At 44.5% G+C, this 13,978-nt stretch overlaps 1 protein-coding gene across 1 annotated transcript; it reads right to left on the bottom strand.

Annotated features, from left to right (window-relative positions):
- Window positions 1-2,740: 2,740 nt before the first annotated feature.
- Window positions 2,741-5,787, bottom strand: LOC141738353 (mediator of RNA polymerase II transcription subunit 7-like). The gene is made up of 2 exons (XM_074573548.1): window positions 5,670-5,787; window positions 2,741-3,411 (listed from the first exon to the last, which is right to left on the bottom strand). The coding sequence occupies exons 1-2, from the start codon at window positions 5,785-5,787 to the stop codon at window positions 2,741-2,743; spliced, it is 789 nt and encodes a 262-aa protein (XP_074429649.1).
- Window positions 5,788-13,978: the final 8,191 nt, after the last annotated feature.

The following is a 13,978-nucleotide window of genomic DNA, read 5'->3' as shown; positions in this document are numbered from 1 at the left end:
TTAATGAAAACCTTCAAAAGAAAACAGGGCTAAATTGACAAAGATTGTAAAAAAGTGACTTTTTTTTTTCTTTTTAATCCTTTGTGCCAAACAAACTGATGTTTTCCCAACTTTCATAACTTCTTTTAGAAAAGTTAGTTGTCTCACAATGAGTATTTGCAGACAAACAAGAAGACAGAGTTTGGTGCAAACGCACCCACACACAGGCAAGCGTTCATTCTCAGCTACTCAGCATGGGTATATTAGCGCAGGAAAATAACAAAATCTTACTGTAGCCAGAGTTCATAACAGAGCTGGAAGTATTTATCACTCGTCCCTTTAAGCACACTTTCACAATAATGCAAATGCGGAGTTACCTACCAGCCTTGTATTCCCTGGTGCACATTTTTATGAAAAATTATGTTTACAGTGCTCTTGCTGCCCGTATATGAATTATTTTAGCTTCTTTAAGCGGGTGCGGATTGGAGCTTTACTGACTGAAGCACACGGAGCAGCGAAAAGAAGCTTTTTCCCCTGGAGACATTTTGATCGAAGGAAGCCCAAGAGGTATAATGCTGAGGGGCACAGAAGAGGCACAGCTTTTGTCAGGGGAAAACATCCCAAAGCAAGTGGATTTACAAGACTTGGAGGAGGAGGAGAGGGAACAAAAGGTAAGGTACGTGGTAGGAGTTAGTTTCCAGGGAAGGCACTGCCAATGTAAGGAGTGTCAGGGAAGAGTGGGGCATCAGTGAGAAGTTAGAAGAGCCTGGAACAAACATGGTGAGCTGGCAAGATAGAGGAGGAGATAAGGACAGAAACCTAATTGAATGTTGTGAAGTTAGATTGAACTTTAGATAGAAAAAGGGAAACTAGTTCACAGGACTACAATGACCTACGAAGTGAAATGGAAAAGTTAGTGATGGAAAAGGGAAAAAACCCTTGATGCAGCTCAAATGTCTGAGGGATAAAGAAGGGAAGCCAGGAGAAAGAAACTGCAGGTTACAAAAATGCAGTCTTGCCCACGTTTCTCTGGGTATATCCTTTTATTTCTTCTTCCTAAAAAATCTGTCTAGATGCAGAGGGCGGTTATGGCTTAATGGTTCAGCATTTCTGGACTCGGCTTGACTTCGCCCTGAGGATCCTGACCCTGCAGATAGTCCAGGTTGGTGGCACCGTGTGGGAAGTTGATGGTGGCCCCTCCTTGCCACCAAAACCTTGCCACATAACCCAACAGTGGCTTGCATGGCTACTGTGCACCCTGCGGGATGGATGCGACACTTCCAGAACACCACAGCTGGAGGCAGCGTGCCAGCCTGCAGCAGCTCCACAGCACATGTGCCCTATTAGATACATCCTAAGAGTAGTCAAGGTGGAACCTGGGACTGCTTTGATCACAAGTTAAGCAGAAGAAAAGGAGGGGGCAGGTATTACCTCATCCGTATTTGTAGGACTCTGACATTACTGCCATCATAATAATTGGGATAAAACCCGAAGAGCATCACAGAGTGCAAGTGTTTCGCTGTCTGCCCTGAGTGGTGGGGCACGATGATTAGGATTCTTTGAGGAACTCCAGATTTTGTCTCATTAGCTTGGCTTGCAGGGGCAGGCGGTTGAGGGTAAGAGAAATTATGATGGCAAAATACAGAAAAGGAAAAAAAGAGACAGCATGTCACTTTCCAGGGGAATTGTCACAAGGTAAGATAAATATCATCTATCAACTTGATGCTTTTCTATGCTTTCCTACATATATATATACACACATATGTATGCATAGATACATAGGTAATCTTTCAAATGCTTAGCTATAATTCAACAATTTATTAGAAAGTTTCTTCCCTGGTACTTTGCATGTTTTATTCCCAAGACAAGAGAAAAGAGGTGGAAACAAAACTGTTCTCAATACAAATCAGATCAGCCCCTTCAGTTTCTTTGTTATGGTAATTGGTAATTACAGGAAAAAAAAAATCTTAATTTAAGATGAAGATTGCTCCAAGTACCTACCCTACACATGATCTGTCAGCAGCCCACCTTTGGATGACACCTATACTGGAGGTTAGAACAGGTCACACGAAATCTCTGAGCAAGCCACCAGCCACGAGTCTCTGCTCCCCCTTTTCCCAGCACCTGGGGAACAAGTACAGCAGCACTGAGACCTGGGATCATTGAAATGGGATCCAATGGGAGGCAGCTCTTTGACATTCTATGTTTTCCCCCCAGTTTAGGCCAGCAGACTGAAAAATATGTGATGCCGGTGAAGCCATTAGGAAAGCTTTGGGCCAAAATCAGAAGCTTAAAGAGGGTTATCTCCTGTCAGGGAAGACTCACTGCCTGGTCCTCCTCTGGTGGAGGCAGACAGCTCCTTGCCCCCATGAGGATGACGGTGGCTGCATGCAGCTGGTGTAGGGTCACTGCACATCTGCCCCCATGAACACGACCTTCAGAGCAAAAACCTACCCAGCTTTCTGCCCACACACTGCACTTCAGCAGGGCACTCCCTGAGTGATGACAGGTGATCCCTGCCCGCCAAAGTCAGTTTCTGTACATGTCCCTGCAAGGCACTTAATTTTTTTCTGTTTCTTCCAACAAACACACGGCTCACAAAATATTAAACATTTTCGTCTGCCTAGTCACTCACAACCTCCAATAGGTGCACATTAAATGCTTTATCTGCTTGTACAACAGCAAAACAAAACACAACATATACCCTCAGAATCCACTCTGCTTCTCACTATGGTGACCTAACAAAAAAAAAGTGTTTTATTCATGTCATTTCATCAATAATGCTACACTTAACTGCATCTTTGTCTAAAACCTGATCTCTCGTGCCGCCAGAATGCCCTCTCTGCTTTTCGCTCTGTCCAATACAATTGCTGACATTATCAGGACCCATTGGCTCCACTTTCACTCTCAGCCCTCCCTCTGAATGAGGCAGATGATCATCAGGCAAGGAAGCCTGGTAGTTCTGAATCATCTCTACAACTCGCTCTAAGTGCTTCTGAAATCGCTCTGCTGTTTCCAAACGCTGACATTTCTGCACCTCCATCGTGACTCTCAGCGTCTCCCAAGCCTGGTGAGGGCAATACTCATTTATAAGATGATGGACATGAACAAAAAGCAGTTTTAAGTCCTCCAGTTCCTCCTCTGGCTTTATACTCTCTGGACTCCTTATGAGGGTATCCAAGAGGTCTAAAAAGTTGACCAGGATAGACGTATTAAGTTTTCTTGATTCCTTCTTGTGATCAAACTGCATAGGATGTAACCGTTCAATACCCCATCTCTCCAAGGGTCGAATAATCAGATCATCACATTGAAACTGATTACCAAACATCACATAACTGTCTTTCACAGGTGGAGGTGGCTTTGGAGCCAGGCCTTTGCAGATATTTTCATCAGTATATTCTTTTATACATTGCATTGGAGGTGGAGGAAGGTCTGGAGACCCGACACATTTCTGACTGACATTAGGTTATGGCACTTGCACTAACTACCACATTCAGAGCTGGGTTTTGTACCCCGTTTCTGTTTTCATCCTGGCTTGATCCCTTGACCAGAGTTAGAAGGTTCACTGCAGGCTTCCCATCACGGCTCTTGCCACTCCCCCAGCCTGCAGGCAAGTCTTCGTGGCAGTTTGCGGTAGGCTTTGCTCCCAGCAATGTGGGGGAACTGCTCTGATGAGTACCCAGGGGCTCCGGTGGCAGTGGGGAGGGCAAGGGGAAATAGCTAAGGTCTGACAGAGGGCTGTTAGACCAATTTCCCCAGCTGCGTAATTATCCGGTTGCCTTCCTGGCCATGTCCCCTTGCCCACACACGTGCACATGTGCATGTCTGCACACACACGTACACGCACGCACAGAGCAGACTTTTCCAAGTCCAGATTAGAGGGCTGCTATGCAAAATGTGGATTTATTTATTTTTTTCCTGAAGCAAACAGGTGACAGCCATGGCGGAGAGATTAGATTTGGATAAATTAGAGGTAAGCCTAATATCAGGTAATTTTCAGAGCAGAACCAAATATTTTTAAAATGGTCCTGGAAAAGGGGAAAATATTCATAGTGCAGAAAAGTATTTGCGAACACTGCTGAAAGGAGTCATAATTTGATTCAAGGATAGCCTTGTCTCTTTGTTTCCTTCTGAATGCTTTCGGGAGCTTGCTTTCTAATCTTGAAAAAATACGTGTGCTTATGTATGCCTATTTTATACTGTTGTGCTCTTGTTTTTTTTCTGAACTATTATAAAAAAAAGAAACAAAGAAAAACCTTCTGATGTGAAAGAAATTTCCAGCTGCATTTGGGTGCTTGCCAGTGTGTATAGGTGTGCTGAAATAAAAACGCAGCCTCTCAGAAAACGTAAAACAGGCATACCTGCACACTCTATGATATAGTGCAAATAAATCTGCCAACAGGGAATAAATGAATAATGTCAGTGAGCTAGTACCAAGCCTCAAACAAATATATTTCACTTTTAACCAGGGGATGTGTGAACTCAAATGCAGTCACAGATTCTACAATACCGTTTTATATTGTATGGTTTTTATCCATAAAGTCTCTAAATGTAAAGGTAGAAGGAACTGACTGTCAAAAATACCTAGCAATCATGCCACACAAATGGGAGGTATTATTGTCTGAACCAGAGCAAACTCAGGGTCAAACCTTACTTCCATTAAGAGGCTGAGCATTATTCTATATAGATAACGTGAGAAAAGCTAACAAAATCTGACGTTATCTGGACTTTCTGGTGTGCAGCAAACAATTTGTTGTCATTTACTGCTAATTTCTCAGTTCTGATGGAGTTAAACTGGGATTGCATTGGTATTATCACTAATGCTTTTCAATCTGGTTTTGCTTCATGAGATTTTTAAAGACTTGTTTTGGTGTTCCTATTAATTCTTTCCTTTATCATAAAACCAGTTACAGGACTGCCCTCTCTCACTATAGATTTTGTATGTGCTGTGTTTGTATAATAAGTTGCGTCAGAGCTAAAGTAACGATTTGTGGTAAGTGAACTCATATGGGAACTTCTCAGCGTGTGCACTGCCCAGGAAAAAATAGCCACTACATTGAAAATAATGTTTACCCCACACAACCACAGCAGTTTTAAACTCTGAGTCACATGCTGCCAGTTTTTTCAGGTTTTGGCCATTTGAGCCTCAGATGAGAGCCGCCACCACCAGCACCCTGTATCCCCGAGAGCCGACTCACTTGGCAGTGAACTACAAAGGCTTTGGCTGGAGCCAGGGCAGCCACTGTGCACGGGGAGCTCCCGACAAGAACGGCAGCGTTTTCCACAGAAATAAACATCAGGTCTTTCAGCTGCAGTTAGGCAACTAGGAGGGGCCGGCGACAAAATCTCCAGTCGAGAGCTTTTCTTGAGAGTCTGATTTTCACCCAGCAGCAGCAGATTACAGGTGAAGCTGTTATGACCTCCCAGCCACCCCTCACATCTCCTCGCTTTACCAGGCCAGGCTGAAACCCACGACCACTCAGCCGCTTCCTCAGGAGCCATTCCCTGTGCCTGCCGGGGTGGCATGGTGGGAGGAGTGGGGCAGCCAGCTCTGGGGGAGCCATTTCACCTATCCCATTTTACCTGCTGCTGATAGGATTGAAACCGTTTCTCTCTGCCCAGGTGACTCAAAAACTCCTGGGTGCAGGGTGGCAGAGTGCAGCACCGACTCCTTACAAACGTGGGTTTACGTTCATCCTCTTCAGCGTTTCCTGACACGCAGCTGCTTCCCCGTCCCATATAAAGCCCAGTGTAACCTGTTGCTTTCACACAGCTCTCCCGCACCACCAGTGAACAGAGCATGGCCATCGAGGAGCCAGGACTGCAGCCATAGCTGTCCCCACGTTAAGCATGATGGCATCACCTCTCCTATGAAGAAAGGCTGAGAGAATTGGGGCTGTTCAGCCTGGAGAAGAGAAGGTGCCGGGGAGACCTTATAGCAGCCTTCCAGTACCTAAAGGGGGCCTACAGGAGAGATGGGGAGGGACTCTTTATCAGGGAGTGTAATGATAGGACAAGGGGTAACAGTTTCAAACTGAAAAAGGGGGGATCTATATTGGATATTAGGAAGAAATTCTTTACTGTGAGGGTGGTGAGGCACTGGCACAGGTTGCCCAGGGAAGCTGTGGATGCCCCATCCCTGGAAGTGTTCAAGGCCAGGCTGGATGGGACTTTGAGAAACCTGGTCTAGCGGGAGGTGTCCCTGCCCATGACAGGGGGTTGGAACTAGATGACCTTTAAGGTCCCTTCCAACCCAAACCATTCTATGATTCTAGCATGAGATTTCATATGTCATAACTTACTTTTTGTTTGTTTGCAACTCTATAGTGTTGCCACCTGCCTGAACTGTCCCACACATGTCCAGTCACAAACTCCGTGCAGCTTTTGGAGAATCTCGACACACTGCCCAGTGATACCTGCCAAACTGATTGGAGTGGAAGCAGAGGCTCTGGCCTGCCTGCAGAGCTCCAGGAACACTGGGTCCACACGCTCTGCCTGCGCTGATCAGCTTACAGGGATGCTCGCAGCAGATCTGATGCTGGTGGGCAGATCAGATGTACAGCGTGTGCCCTGCATCTACAGTTGAGCTAACGCATTTGAAATGCATTCAGGCCACAACTCATGAGACACACCGCACATGCCCTCGTGCTTCTCTCCAGGACTTCCCGGCTGGTTTTACGGCAACTTCATTGCTGGGCCCTTGCTCTCTAGAGTTGCTTGTTGCCACATATTGGCCTTGGTCCTTGTGGGCTTTGGTCATGTTATCTGTGCAAAGGTTTATGATATTATATTAGGTATCAACAAATGCCATGCGTTAGGTCACTACTTTTATAGACTTAAATATTTGGTGCAAAATCCCATTCACACTTCATCCACCAGATCCCATATCTCCAGAGAAATCAGGACCATTTGTTCCAAACCATGTGAATATAACTGAGAACAGAGATGGAGGGCAGCTGGGAGGGGTTATCTATGTGTTTTAAAGCCAGTTTACAGGTCAATAAATACAGGTATATCCATTACAGCTGTATCCGGAGGCTGCACAGAGAGAGGTTAGTGTACGTGTGCAGACCATAAAGCTTTCTAACATTATTCAGGAAGGATAACACTGAAATTGCTTCCTCTGCCCTTCATGAAGATGTGGTATAGTGAATGACAGAGAAAAGCCATTGCCTTTGCTCAGAGACAACTTACGCTTTCTAAGTGGCTCCTGAGCAGCTGAAGTCAACCAACTCATGCCAATGAGAGCAGAGTCAATAAAGATAATTGTATTTGTTTAGCTCAGGAGACTGGCAATACAGGTGAACAGCACAATAGCAAGAGCTTGCTGGGAACCTGAAACTCTTTTCCAAGGTCAGTTCTGACATTTTAGGCAAGGAAAATATCCTTCCAAATTGGAACCAGGAGACAAAAATTTCAAATTTTACACTACCTAAAATTTCTGGGAAAAGTTGACTCAGTACTTAATAATTTTCTGACATGAGTCATGTCTGAGCATTTCATTTCAACAAGATAGAGACCTTTATTTTTCTTTACCTTTGAGGTTAGTTTCATTTACTGATATGTCATAGGAAATGTAATTTGAATTCCCTTAAAACATTCAATGGGAATCTCTTCTGCCTAAACTTTTTGACCTGTTGCAAACAGCATCTACTTAAGAAATCATCACATTCCCGAAGGCGGATATCTTTTCTGTGTATAACAGAGTTACACTTATGGCTTTCTGGGTAGTTTATAGTCAGAAATGAATCCTGCACTTGTTAAATTGCAGTTCAGAGGGTCAGATTATTTCTCTGTTGAGGTACATCCTGCAAGGGTTAGGAAAGACGTATTGCAATACTCTCTGTCTTCGTAGTTTTCATCAGTGTTAATTTGCAGTTCCCATGGTCCCTCTTGTTTCCATTTTTTGTCTATAAAAAGCACTGGGAGAACTGGCCTGTTACAAAATACTAGCAACATACAAATGGGAAATATCATCTGAAAGCATAGCAATATGAACAGGTTTTAGCAAGACAGCAAGAAAAGCTGAGGTTCAACTCCCACTCCTCCCGTACCTTAAAACCCTAAGAAACTTCACAGCACTGTCATTGGGACTAAGAAGGAACTTTGATCCTGTGAGATGAATGAGGTTATGGTTACTGGTTATGTGCATCAGAAAACATGTCAACAAAGATGTTTGCTCTGCAAAACTTGCTGTATTGAACATTTAATTGATTTAAAGTGTTATTTCTCACATGTAATAATACACTACTTTATAAAAATACATTTTATTTTTTATGAGTATTTCTTCATACAAATAGATACAAATATATCTGTATGTGTGTTTAAACAAACTAAATTTAGAACATTGTCGACAATAATTTGTTGGATTTTACCTTTCATTCCTTTAATTCTAGATTTGTGCATCTGCCGGGATTTCTTTGAGCTCACCTTGAGTTTGTTGCCTAACATGGGAGTGTGATGCCTTCTGAGATGTTCTCTGCTCTCCCACCTGGCTTCCAGCGGCTGCTCCAGGGACACAGAGCTCCCAGGGACCTGCCAGTGCTCTGCAGGCCTCTCTGCAACCTGTGGGTGCCAGAAATGGCCCTAGACTCCTCAATAGCTGAATCCCAGTTTAGAACCCCTTCACTGAGGGAAATAATGGAGGGAGAGGAGCTCGAGAGGCTGACATGGAAATTCAGGTTTCTAGCTGCTGCTGCTGCCCACGTTGATGCTTTTGCAGCCTGGTGGTTGCTTCCTCAGTGCTGCTGCAGGATGGCTTTGCTTTTATTTTTTTTCCCCTTGATTATACTGCTGTTAGAGCTGCCTGTCGGGAGCTGCAGCTCTTCTGTTTCCTGACTGAGCATGCTTGCGTGAGGTTGGATTTAGTGAGGGTCCCCATGGGAATAGCCTCTAGGTCTTCTTGGTTCTTTTCCCAGCCTGGTTTCTCTCCATGCTACAGACACTGAGATCCAGGTGCTGGGGGGGTGGGATTATGTGCAGGGCATCCCTGCAATCCCCGCAGAGCAGGATTTAGGATGCTTAACAAAAGTGAAGAGCCTCGTCTCTCCAGCTCACCGGCTGCAGCGTGTTGTCTGGGCTGGAAATGGTGCTGTGCTGCCCAGGGCCCACCACTCAGGATGACTCCCAGTCCAAACCCATCTCCTGCACCTTGCTTTTTTACTTCTCTCTCTTCCCAGTTGCTACTCAGGATGAAGTTGTATTATATTCTCTTCATTTGAGAAAGCCTACTGCTTTGAAAGTACTTGTGCGCCAGAACTGCATGCCCATTTCAGTTCACTTACAGGAGGTAGTTAGCACTGGCTCGGGCATAAAGGACCTCCCAAACATTTTGGGTACAGAAATGGAGGTGCATGAATCACAGTACTTGTCGGGTTGGTTTTCTTGTCCCGTCTCCTGTGTCCAGCGATGTGGCATGCCAGTGATGCCAGTGCTCCTTTCCAAATGGGAAAATGCATCTTAGACCCCTCAGATGGGGGTTGTTCTGTGCCCTGAAACATGAAACCTTAAATTCCTCCTGCAACCACATTTCACTTCTGTGAACGGTTGAGCCCTCTTCCACATTTTTTGAACCAGGAAAAAAAAGGAGAATTATTAGAGGTAAAATATGTTATTAAATGGGAGCTGGCATGTGTCAGGCTTATTGATGGGAACTTGCATAAAATGTGATATTACTTCATTCCTACCTTAATTGAAGATATTTTCAGCCTAAGTGATGTGTAACTGCTCAGTGATTTAGCTCTCTTTTATGAATAATTGCTTTACATGTATTCTTTCTGGATATTTCCATTGATACATAGGATAAGTGTATCTCAGAATAGCCTGTAAAGGGGTCAGGCAGACCTCACTATATCGAATCCCTTTGAAAACAGCGCATTTTACCTTCTTAATGTCAATGGTTAAATTAATAAACACAATGAGAAACCCTTCAAATGAGAGGAACATTCCCTCCGCTTATGATCTAATTCCCTGGACACCCACTTACTAAAGATTTGACAGGAGAAACATGAAGCTACAGCATTCACTATGTGGTTCATTTTTTATCAAACAAGAGAGAAAGAATGAAGCCTTGTCTGTGTTTGAAAGCTGTATCGTGTTTCTGCCATTTCTTTAGGCATTCTTACAGAAACCTTTCAGTTCTCCCTTTCTCATCTTCTGCAGGCTGATGTATTAGCAATAGCTTTCCAGTGATTAACAAAATGATGGTGATTTTTGCATGAAGCATAGGAAGAGCCTCGTTCTTACGTGTGTACTCATGAAATAACCCATTTCAAACTGTGATGAAAACAGAAATAATTATAAACTCTTCAGCAAATAAAGAAATCTTCAAGAGCTATACTTAATATTAAACACCACACAGAAAATTTCCCAGGCAACAGGCCAAGCTGAGATTAAGTGGATCTTTTTTAAGAGGCGTTTGTAATGTAAATTTAAAACCAAACAGTAAAAAACACTTTGACAAACCTTTACATTACTGCCACAATCTGCATCTAGACTCAATAAAATAATAGACAGGGAGGCTGCCAGCATCCAAGCCAGGAGTATGCAAATGCCCTATTCTGCAGCTCACTGATAGCAGCTGGAGAGCTGAATTTAAAAGCACCACTTCAAAGCTTTTCTAGGAAATAATTGAACACTTAATGATTTTAAATTTCCATGATAGCTCTAATGCCAAATTGTTGTTTAAATTAATTTATTTAACTAATGATCAACACGTGTCTGGAAAGTGCTTCTCTGTGCGTGTGTGTTTGTGGCTCTGCTACACTGATGATTAAAACAAGAAATGCGGTGGGACATGGGGCTTGTCCCAGGGCAGCAGGGCAAGCTGGGTAGCGGGTTGGCTCTGGAAGAGGTGAAAAGTCCCCCTTTTCAGACCGCAGAGTTACTTTGATATTGTTTATTTGGTGCCAACTGGGTCTGCTTCCAGAGCGAACAAGGAGGGCATCTTCTTTCAACATGCGGCAAAAGACCAAGACTTGCCTATCGCAAAGACGAAACAGCTTTTGCTTAAGGCGTTGCCGGGTGATTTTCAGTGCCAGCTAAGTTGGCTCCTGCCAGTTGTTGGGGGGAGAAGACAGGGGGGTCAACCAGCAATACCAGGATGGGGCAAGTACAGGAACTTCCACCCCTGTGGCCGAGGTGTGGGGCAGAAGGAGCTCCCTGCAGAGCTGGTGGTGGTGGGCGTCCCCAGGGGACACATCGCAGCAGGGAACCCCGCTTGGGCAAGGGGTGTGAGGGCTTGCATGGGCAGGGTTATCCAACAGATGAAGATCCACAGTAACTTCCACAGCTTGCTCTAGCAAATTGCCTCTCGTACAGTTTTGAGGTCATTTCCCCCCCTGCACCCCCCAGGGCAGTTATACTATTTCTTCCCTTTCTCCACCCTCCTGTCTCTGGTTATTTATATGAAAAAGTCTGCAGCAGAAGGGTGAACACAACGGGCTTAACACAGCTTTGCTCTTAAGTCAGCTAGCTCCTGTTTGAAGTGAGAAATAGTAATTTGAGGAAGGAGGTAAGCTGGGTAAGAGAAAGCAATCAATCCCAAACTCTAGTCCCACTGTGCAGAAAACCCCCATTAAAACCGCAGTTGTGTTTTCTCACTGTACGGATGCCATCGGTGAGGACATACAAAATTGATGAGGATTCTTGACAGAGGAGTGAGGGAAATGTAACAGAAGCCTTCACGCTTAGAAAAGGTGGAAGAAAGATGCCTAGGAAACGATAATTCACAGTTTCTCAGGGTGCTAAGGGGCACCCATTGAAATTACAGGACAGCCCATTTAAAACAAAATGCAACACTGTTTCGCACCACCTGTAATTGAAATGTGACCTGCATCGCCGTGGTATGTGTACCTCCTTTACATGAGGTGAAGGTCGCCATGTGCTCCCCTTGTTTCTGCTCACTTCCCATGTCCTAAGGGAACTTCATTTGCACCACCTCTAGGTATCCGCACTACATTTGGCATGACTTGCCACCTTTGCTCATCACCTCTTCTGGTCCCAGGGCTCGCTGTAACTTTGCCTGCCCTTCTATGGGTCAAGCTCGAAGTATGCTGAAGGATTACTTTAAAGATGTACATAGTGCCAAGGGCAAAATAATACTTGCCTTGTGGATAAATAGGAATTTTCAGCCGCCAGGTCTCTCAATTAAAACACGTGGCCTCAAAAGGCTGTAAGTCATGTTGGTGAAAAAATTCTCCACAAAAGCGTTGTGTGGAAAAAAGTTTGAGCGCCTTGCAGCATGAAAAGGGGAAAGAGAATTTCCAACCAGCCCGGTCTTGTAGAGGGATTAATCCTTCTTTATAAATTAGCCTCTTTGTACCTATGAAACATGTTTGATCAGACTCCAAATCATGGCAGTGATTTGTGCCAAGTGGGAAGCTGAAGAGTAGAGGAATGTCTGATATTTAAATATTTTACCAGCCCCTCATCTGGGTTAATATTTTATTAGCAGCAAATATGCCTCTTTGCTAAGGAGTCTACAACTACTGCTCACCGTGGTGAGATATGGGGGGCCTTGCACAATGGTGGTATGAAAGACAAGAGTTGAGAGAAACACTGATGCCATTCTTCTTTCCTGAGGATGCACTGAACACATCCACATTGATGGGTGTTTGCATGCTCTGTGCCTTGATTTCCGAGTCTGAGCCACACAATTCAGCTTTTTCCGCATTCACATTGCATTCTGCTTCCTACCAACCTCTGCGTAGCTGCTTCATCCTAACTGTACAGACTGCTGGGTCTGTGCCTGATCGGGATGGTGCTGGTGAGGCAGCTGGCAGGTCAGTAGGACAGAGAGGTTCGCAACACTTCGTATAAAAGTAGTTCAAGCCCAGCTCTTGACAAAGTGGTCGCCAGTGGGACAGGCATGCCCGTGATTTGTTCTCCTATATTCACCAGCACATGTTTCATTGCAAAGGGTTAACGAGCTCTCCCTCTGTAGGGAAGACAAGCACAGTGAGCTCTGGCAAGAGGCGCACCACCAGGTCTCTGACAGGTTCAGGCATGGATACTGTAGGGCAGCCATCAAGTCCCTTGACCACAGCAGGTATGGGTAAGCACCATTATTTGAGAAGATTCTGCTTTTTTTCTGTGGCTTAAGGCTGTGAAGCTGGAGCCAAACTTTCAGTTAGTTTCTTGGATGGACTATGCATCCATAGAGGTGAAACAGGGTGGGGGGGTGCTTCCCCTATAGTCACCTGTGTATCAACAAAGCAAGTGTTGTATAGGTGACTGCAGGAGTCTCTGCCCCGTACAGTCTGGGACACCTCCACTTTTGGAAAAGCAGTATGTTTTTGGTTTGCCAGACACTCTTAATCTTGGGATGTCTCCTCTCCTCCCTTTGCTCTCCTTTATTTCTTCCATTTAAGGGAAAGCAACTCCTTGAGCGAAGAATAGGATCTTGGAAGATGGTTCGCTCAGTGCTCAGAGTGCAACGGCCAGAGCAGGATGCAGGATTAAACTCTGCAGCAACCTGATCTGGCCATGAGCAACCATCGTCAGTATAGAAAATGTAGATAGTTAAAAAAACCCAAAAAACAAACCAAACCAAACCAAGACAGTTTCTCTGGCCAGCTTCCCGTGAGGAGCATATCAGTCAAACAGGAGCATAGCGGGGTGAGTTGTCAGGCTGGGGGCATGGGGCTGCAATGATAATGTAATGTAAACCATCCACGTGAAAAAATTATACATTAAAGTAAATGGCTGATATATTAAAGTAAAACTTGTGGGGAATTTGCCTGATTGTGCGATGCTACCAAGTCCTGAAACTTTAATTTTCTCGTATTTTTATGCATATCTAGATGGTCAGTTACACCCAGTCTTGCTGGCTGGCATAGAGGAATATTTGTTCTACCAGAGATACTAAAACTATTTCCTTACATTATTTTGGTTGAGGAATACACAGAAGAACAACTGGAATTTGCATGAAATTTAGTATTTGTAGAGATGGTGGTAGTGACAAGGACCACCCTGCTTTAGTTCCTTCCTCCATTTTTTC

The sequence above is a fragment of the Larus michahellis genome, chromosome 2 (assembly GCF_964199755.1).
Source record: "Larus michahellis chromosome 2, bLarMic1.1, whole genome shotgun sequence".
Classification (NCBI taxonomy): domain Eukaryota; kingdom Metazoa; phylum Chordata; class Aves; order Charadriiformes; family Laridae; genus Larus; species Larus michahellis.
The sequence above is the reverse complement of the archived record's forward strand: the minus strand, read 5'-3'. Positions and strand labels throughout refer to the sequence as shown.

What these genes read in the sequence shown, in the direction of transcription:
- LOC141738353 (XM_074573548.1), bottom strand. Translation starts at nt 5,787, where the DNA reads ATGGCCATGCTCTGTTCACTGGTGGTGCGGGAGAGCTGTGTGAAAGCA. An exon ending in AAACGCTGAAGAGGATGAAC is followed by an intron (nt 3,412 to 5,669) that starts GTAAACCCACGT and finishes TCGGGTCTCCAG; the next exon opens with ACCTTCCTCCACCTCCAATG.